Raw genomic sequence first — 8,570 nt, 5'->3', positions numbered from 1 at the left:
TTTTTTGAAGAAGAAAAGAAATAGAACAGGAAAAAGACACCTTTCAGTTTGAGGATTTTAAATTCTAGCCCAATTTCAAAATGATTCAGTTATTAGAGACGTTTTTGCAGCATAGGCTATATACTTAAGGACCTGCTATAATAGAAAGAAATATTTTTAGATATAAAAAGATTATATGGAAACTAAGTTTACCTTATTATTTTTGATATTGGTAAGTATACAACAGTTAGTTAATTCAGTAATAGGTGAGAAAAGTTTAAAGCATCCAGTTCTGTTTATGAGTGATGTTTGGCCACTCTTAAACATGACATTTGTGAAAAACTATGTAAAACTATATAACACTACAAGCCATTATATGAACATTTAAAAATCTATATTTATAATATTTTAATACTTTTTGTGGGTACATATATTTATGGGGTACATGAAATATTTTGATACAGGCATGCAATGCATAATAATCACATCAGGGTAAACAGAGTATCCATCACCTTAAGCATTTATCCTCTGTGTTACAAACAATCCAGTTATAGCCTTTTAGTTTTTTTTAATGTACAGTTAAATTATTATTGACTATATGTTGTGCTATCAAATACTAGGTCTTATTCATTCTTTTTAACTTTTTGTACACATTAACCATCCCCACTTCCTCCCTATCTGCCAGCTACCCTTCCCAGTCTCTAGTAACCGTGCTTCTACTCTCTATGTCCATGAGTTCAATTGTTTTAATTTTTAGCTCCCCCAAATAAGTGAGAACATGAGAAGTTTGTCTTTCTGTGCCTGGCTTATATCACTTAACATAATGACCTCCAGTTCCTTGTTGTTGTAAATTAACAGGATCTCATTCTTTTTATGGCTGAATAGTACTCCATTGTGTATATGTGCCACATTTTCTTTATCCATTGTCTGTTTTTTTGTTTTGTTTCGTTTTAAGATGGAGTCTTGGCTAGGCACAGTGGCCCATGCCTGTAATCCCAGCACTTTGGGAGGGTGAGGCGGCTGGATCACGAGGTCAGGAGTTCAAGACCAGCCTGGCCAACATGGTAAAACCCCGTCTATACCAAAAATACAAAAAAATAGCTGGGCATGGTGGCATGCACCTGTAATCCCAGCTACATGGGCAGCTTAGGCAGGAGAATTGCTTGAACCAGGACCCAGGAGGCAAAGGTTGCAAAAAAAAAAAAAAAAAAAAAAAAAAAAAGAGTCTCACTAACATTACCCAGGTTGGAGTTCAGTGGTGCAGTCTCAGCTCACTGCAGCCTCCACCTCCCAGGTTCAAGTGATTCTTGTGCCTCAGCCTCCCGAGTAGCTGGGATTACAGGTGTGCACCACCACACCAAGCTAATATATATATATATTTTTTGAGATGGAGTCTCACCTTGTCACCAGGCTGGAGTGCAGTGGCTTGATCTTGGCTCACTGCAACCTCCAACTCCCTGGTGCAAATAATTCTCCTGCCTCAGCAGCCTGAGTAGCTGGGATTATAGGCATGCACCACCATGCCCTGCTAATTTTTGTATTTTTAGCAGAGACGAGGTTTTACTATGTTGGCCAGGCTGATCTCAAACTCCTGACCTCAGGCTGTCTGCCAACCTCAGCATCTCAAAGTGCTGGGATCACAGGTGTGAGCCACTGCACTTGACCATTGTCTGCTGGTGGACACTTAGGTTGCTTCCAAATCTTGGCTACTATGAATAGTGCTGCAATAAATGGGAGAGTACAGATATCTCTTTGATATACTGATTTTTTTTCTTTTGGGTATATACCTTGCAGTGGGACTGCTGGATCAGATAGTAACTTTATTTCACAGGGTTGTAAATTTTATAGGCTTGTAAATTTTATTTACAGGCGTGACGGGGTGTAGTTTTACTCTTCTGCATATGGATATCCAGTTTTTCCAGCACCATTTATTGAAGAGTTTGTTCTTTCCCCAGTGTATGTTTTTGGCACCTTTGTCGAAAATCAGTTCACTGTAGATGTATGGGTTTGTTTCTGGGTTCTCTGTTCTGTTCCATTGGTCTATGTGTCTTTTTTGTTGTTGTTAGTTTGGGTTTTTTTGTTGTTTTTTTTCTTGAGACAAGGCCTCACTCTGTTGCACAGACTGTAGTGCAGTGGTACAATCTCAGTTCACCACTACCTCCATCTCCTGGTTTTGAGCAATTCCGGCCTCCCAAGTCTGTGCCTCCTGAGTCTTTGGGACTACAGGTGCACACCACCATGCCCAGCTGATTTTTTTGTATTTTTAGTAGAGACAGGGTTTTTCCATGTTGGCCAGGTTGGTCTCAAACGCCTGGCCTCAAGTTATCTGCCTGTGTTGGCCTCAAGTTATCTGCCTGTGTCAGCCTCCCAAAGTGCTGGGATTACAGGTGTGAGCCACCACGCCCAGCTTATGTGTCTGTTTTTATGCCAGTACAATGCTGTTTTACTTACTATAGCTCATCAAATTATAGTATAATTTGACATCAGATAATGTGATTCCTCTAGTTTTGTTCTTTTTGCTCAGAATAGGCTTGGCTATTGTGTGTCCTTTGTGGTTCCATATAAATTTTAGGATTGTTTTTTAATATCTGTGAAGAACGTCATAGGCATTTTGATTGGAATTGAATTGAATCTATAGATTGCTTTGGGTAGTATAGGCATTTTAACAATATTGATTCTTCCAATCCATGAACATGGAATATCTTTTCAATTTTCTGTGTCCTCTTCAGTTTCTTGCTTCAATGTTTATGAACATTTTTTGTTACATTTTCAAAGAAGGTATTATTAATTCTTTGTTTACCTAACATCACAGGAGAATGAAGGATTTCTAGTAAGTGAATTTCCTGTATAATTTAAATTATAAACAATTTAACAATTTTAAATGATTGTTAAAAAACAATCATTTAATAGTAATTGTTCAGTAATGTCTTACAGTTTTATGTGTTCATAAACAAGGAGATTAAAACTTTTAGATAATATAAAATTTTATACTATAATATATAATTGGAAATGTTCTATGAGAGTTGTTGGTCCTGATACAGAAATATTTTGAACAACTAGGTTTACTTGTTTGTTTTATTTTTATGGATTTGAATGCTTTTATGCATTTTATCTCTGCTTTGATAAAAAGCTGCTAATTGTCATATTTTATCTATTTTCCACTGGCCTGTCTCTATTCTTCTACTCTTCCTCTATTACTATATTCACTCTCATTTGAGAACTATTTTAAACATATGTTATAAATTATAATATATATATAATGCTTTTAAAATATATTGATGTGGGAATGAAAAGAAAGTAAGGATAGAAGTAACAAAAACTATGTGGAGTGAACTACACAGAAATACTTAAAATAAGTGCAGCAGGTAAAAGTGAATCACAAATCCATCCGTAGGTTTCCTTGATGTCAAAGAGAAGAAAAGAGATCTAGTGTCTAGTTTTTTTTTGTTGTTGTTGTTTTTGTTTTTTTTGTTTTTTGAGACAGAGTCTTGCTCTGTTGCCAGGCACCAGACTGGAGTGCAGTGGCACGATCTCGGCTCACTGCAACCTCCGCCTTCCAGGTTCGAGTAATTCTCCTGCCTCAGCCTCCCAGGTAGCTGGGACTACAGGTGCACGCCACCACGCCCAGCTAATTTTTTGTATTTTTAGTGAAGATGGGGTTTCACCATGTTGGCTAGGATGGTCTTGATCTGTTGACCTTGTGATCTGCCCACCTCAGCCTCCCAAAGTGCTGGGATTACAGGCTTGAGCCACCACGCCCAGCCTAGAAGTAGTTTTTTTTCTGATACTGAGATCAGAAAAACTTTGCAATTGCGACATACCATATGCTGTTTTAAACCACATTCTACCCTAAATACCAATGCTTGTTTTGTAAGCACTGCCTTTTTCAAACTAACCCTGTAACACTAAAGTTTCATGTAGTAGGCATGCATGAGTGAGCAGTGAGATAAGGTAAAAATGACAATATCTAGAATAGTCTACTGGTCCAAGACACTTTAGGATGGAGATACATATATGCATATACAGTGTATCTGCATATCTGTATTCCATGTTCAGACTCTATGGTCTGGCAAAAATGTGAACAGTAGATACCTTGTGGCCAATTCAGAGTCAACTTGTGTATATTTTAATGGAGAGGAGGGAGAATCACCCTTCTGAAACATCAGTTTGTAATTCCTTCTGCTAGAGAAAAGACATATGATAGTCAGGTTTCGTAAACTTGTGTCTAACACTCTAGAGTTAAATAGGCTTTAAGAGTAAGACTAAAAGTGTTCTTATAAAGTATATAAGTTTTAGGGTGTTTTGTTATTTTTAAAGTTAATGTTTGAATAGCTAATATATTCACACAGATCAAATATCTAAACATATAATATAGAATAAATGAAAAGTCTCTACCCCATTCCTTATTTGCTCAGTTTCTTAAGGTAGTGATGGCTACCTTAACCATTACTTTAAGTGTTTTGTTTTCTTTTTAGTTCATTTAACAGTGAACTAAAACTTGATAAATTCAGAGCTAGGAAGCTTAAGGAATACTTGATTTGAAGAGATCTAGGACATTTCAGAATGCTGAGAGCATTTTCCCTTCTCCTACAATCCACCACACATACAGCACACATATCTGAGCCAGTTAGAAGGAAAAGGTCCTGCCTTTTCTCTAACTGGAAGGACATTACACATATTCTAGTATCACCCCGCATATTCTAGTATACCTTTACAGGGTATAATGACTGAATTGATAGTTTTCTTACCATATCTTATTTTGTTGCAGTATTGAAGTCTGTCATTTTTGTTATGCATTTTATTGAAGTTAGACTAGACTTATCTCAGAAATAGTATGTGTTTTTTAATATTAATTAAGGCTACATATAAATGCTTCATTCTTTATAGTAAGTTTTTGTCTGCATTTAGATGATACAGTTAACTGGTATTCCAGTAGTGAAGAGGAAGAAGGAAGCAGTGTCAAGTCAATACTGAAAACATTACAGAAACAAACAGAAACTTTAAGGAATCAGCAACAACCTTCCACAGAACTCAGTCCTCCTACTGATCCAAGACTTGCTAAAGAGAAAAGTAAAGGAAACCAAGTGGTTGACCCTAGACTTAGGACTATCCCAAGGCAAGACATCAGAAAGCCTTCTGAGTCTGCCCCACTGGATCTTAGACTTGCGTGGGATCCCAGGAAATTAAGAGGGAATGGAAGTGGTCACGTAGGCTCTTCTGTTGGTGGAGCAAAGTTTGATGTGCATCATGCAAATGCTGGCACTAATGTTAAACACAAAAAAGGTGATGATGATGATGAAGATACAGAGAGAGAACTGAGAGAAAAAGCTTTCTTAATACCTTTGGATGCCTCACCTGGCATAATGCTCCAGGATCCAAGGTCACAATTGAGACAGTTCAGTCACATTAAGATGGACATTATTCTAACCAAACCCAATTTTGCAAAACACATTGTGTGGGCTCCGGAAGACTTACTTCCAGTACCTTTACCTAAACCTGATCCAGTGTCTTCAATCAATTTACCTCTGCCCCCACTTATAGCTGACCAGAGGCTAAATAGGTTATGGAATACAAAAAGTGATCTTCATCAAAATACAGTGTCCACTGATCCAAAATTAGCAGCCAAAGCCAAAATTAATACAACAAACAGAGAAGGCTACCTAGAACAATTTGGAGACTCACACAGTTCAGGAAGTAAATTAGGAGATCCTAGGCTACAAAAAAATTTTGATCCTAGGCTTCACAGACTGCCCAATACAGAGTCTCATCAAGTAGTTATGAAGGATTCACATACATCAAAGGGTACCCCTCACTTAGCCAGATCAAACCCTGGTTCATCACAGCCCTCAGGGGCAGGAACTAGCAATTCTGGTTCCGGGGCTCTGCCTCCATATGCCCCTAAACTCTCTTCCTCAGCTGGCCTTCCACTGGGAACTCCAACTTCAGTTCTTAGTGGTATTAGTTTGTATGACCCTAGGGATCATGGTTCATCGTCCACAGCAGAGCCTGCAACAGTTTCTTTAGGAGAAAACTCAAAGAACCAGAAAAAAAGTGGTGGCTTAAAAAGTAGTGACAAAAATGAGTCTTCTCCTGGAGAAGCTATCCTGCCACAGAAAACAGCTCCAAATGTGGAAGTCCCTCTTGATGGGCCAGCTGACCCACAGGCAGATGTTCCCAGGAGTTCTGGTAAGGTTCAGGTCCCAGCAGTGCACAGCCTTCCTATTCAGGCATTAACAGGCTTAATTAGGCCCCAGTACAGTGATGCAAGGCAGGCAAGGCAGCCAGGACAGGGGAGCCCCACCCCAGATAATGATTCCGGTAGAGAAACAGATGACAAATCTCTGAAAGAGGTTTTTAAAACTTTTGATCCAACCGCTTCACCATTTTGTTAGTTATTGTGTAATTAAGCAGTTCCTTTCACTCTTGTGACTATCTCAGTCCTCTGCTGTTTTGTAACTGGTTTACCTCTATAGTTTATTTATTTTTAAATTATAAACACTTTTCAGCTGCTAGTATCAGAACCACATGAAGTTATAGCCTCTAAAGCCTGTGGTATTTTATATGATATTTTTATAACTTTAAGAGACTGTAGTAATTGACCTAAAAACTTATGTTAGTTTCAGTAAAAGTACTTTTATTGTAAATAAACCATCATGAACTCACACTCTGCTTGAATATATGCCAGTTGTCTTTCATAATCAATGTTTAGATAAATGATTGCCACTTTTTATATGGTTGTTTAGTTTCAAGCAATATGATGTACATTACTTTTGAGAAACAGTATTTTGACTAGGATCTCTCTATTTGTCAGCACAGAACTGATTAATATGTAATACTAACTGCTAATTAAAATGTAAAATCCAGTAAAGAAAACATTTTAAAATCACAATTAGCAGAGCAGTTCATGTTTAAGGGTATCACTTTTATTAGTATTGGCAATATTATTTGTGTAAATGAAGCATTTGAATGTCATATCTTTTTAAAGTATTTTATTGTATACTGTATTATAGAAGTTGGAGGTATATAAACAGAACATTTTGCTAAAGTGAAAAATTTCCAAGTTCTCTAGCATAACTTTTTAAATTTAATTTTTCATATGAAGTAGCAATTAGTTACTGCTGTGTTACATTGTGATGTTTATGTATGTCAGTGTTTTTGTCTTTAGCAGCATAGTTTATATTGCTTTTTCAATAGCTGCAATAATTGTGTTCATCATGACTTTGGCAATTTTTAACAAAATTTTTAAAGATCCAGTGAGAGTCTGTAGTGATTATTACATGGATAATGTTTTAAATGTCTAGGTTCTGTATTTTTTCTTAAATAGCAAGAAAACACAGAGATTGCAAGTATAGTCAACAGCATTTGGCTATCAATAAAGAATCTCTTTCAGATCTCACTTGGCTGGCATTCTGTAACAGAGGGGATTGATTACCTGGTGTTTTAAGTATTTAATGTCTTCATAGTGTGGAAATCTCCTAAACTGATTAGAAACTGTATTTTATGAAAAATAACGTGTATTCATTCTTGTGTATTTATTGCAATATATAAATAATGGCAACTCTTTGTTTTATACATACATAATTTATAACTGAAACTAAGTATTACACTGCTACTCATATTCTGAACTGGAAGTGTAGAACAGTGCTGGTAACAACTCCAATACATATTAATAACTTGAAAAGGACCATTTCACTATAAAAGACAGTGAAAGTAAGTGATGAAATCAGTCCTTGAATGAAAACAGCTGCCCTTGAGAAGTGATTTTTTTTTTTTTAATATACAGTAAAATATTTCATGGGAACCTAACACTCAGATAGCATATGGTTTATTAATAATGCATATCCTTTCTAATCACTTCTTCAATTCTTTCTGCTTCAGTTCTGTGCTAAAATGGGGTTGTGGTTAAGTGAACAAGAACTCTGCCTACTTAAGTTCGTTGTGTTCCAAGTGGAAGGAGAGTTACTGAAGGGAATGTGAATTTTTACTGTTTGTACTTCAGATACATTTGCTGTCTGAAATGACTCTGGATAACATTTTTGGCTTCAAAATGTAATTTAAAGCCACCATACAAAGTATTTTCTAATTTACTCTCCAAATGAATTTTGTTGTTAATTGAGAAGTCAATAAAATGGATTAAACTGACAGAAAATATATGTATATATGTGTGTGTGTGTGTGTGTGTGTGTGTGTGTGTGTGTGTGTGTGTGTGTGTGTGTATATATATCCCAAAGTGTAATTTACTCTTTTGTCAGGATAAAATCAGAAAAATGGCTGATTTTAGTAAATGAAATTTTTAGCAAATCTTTAATTTATTCATGTAGTTTATAGTTATTGTGTCAAGTAATGATATTTACATTTTAAGCATCATACATTTTAAGCATAAGAGGATTTGGCTTGTTAAAGATCAAAATAGAATCCAAACTCTTAACAGAGTATCTTTTTTACAACTAAAAAAGATATTCCAAAATTTATTAAAAAGATTTAAAAGTTACTAATGCAAATTATGTAATGTTCCTTTATTCAGTATTCTGAGTCCCTCTTATCTCAACTATTGTCCTAGAGGCTATTTTACAAAAAAGTTTGAACTTAGT

The 8,570-nt window shown here is 36.0% G+C and overlaps 1 protein-coding gene across 1 annotated transcript in view; it reads left to right on the top strand.

Moving 5' to 3' along the window:
* ZC3H6 (zinc finger CCCH-type containing 6) overlaps positions 1–8,128 on the top strand; it is a 64,919-nt gene extending 56,791 nt beyond the window's left edge. Inside the window, exon 9 of the mRNA XM_037727199.1 lies at positions 4,838–8,128. Coding sequence (XP_037583127.1) covers positions 4,838–6,371 — 1,534 coding nt within the window. The 3' untranslated portion in view covers positions 6,372–8,128. The remainder of the gene's footprint in view (positions 1–4,837) is intronic.
* The last annotated feature ends 442 nt before the right edge of the window (positions 8,129–8,570 follow it).

This window comes from Cebus imitator, unplaced genomic scaffold (genome assembly GCF_001604975.1).
Source record: "Cebus imitator isolate Cc_AM_T3 unplaced genomic scaffold, Cebus_imitator-1.0 Scaffold222, whole genome shotgun sequence".
NCBI lineage: Eukaryota > Metazoa > Chordata > Mammalia > Primates > Cebidae > Cebus > Cebus imitator.
This window is presented reverse-complemented; position numbering and strand designations above follow the sequence as displayed.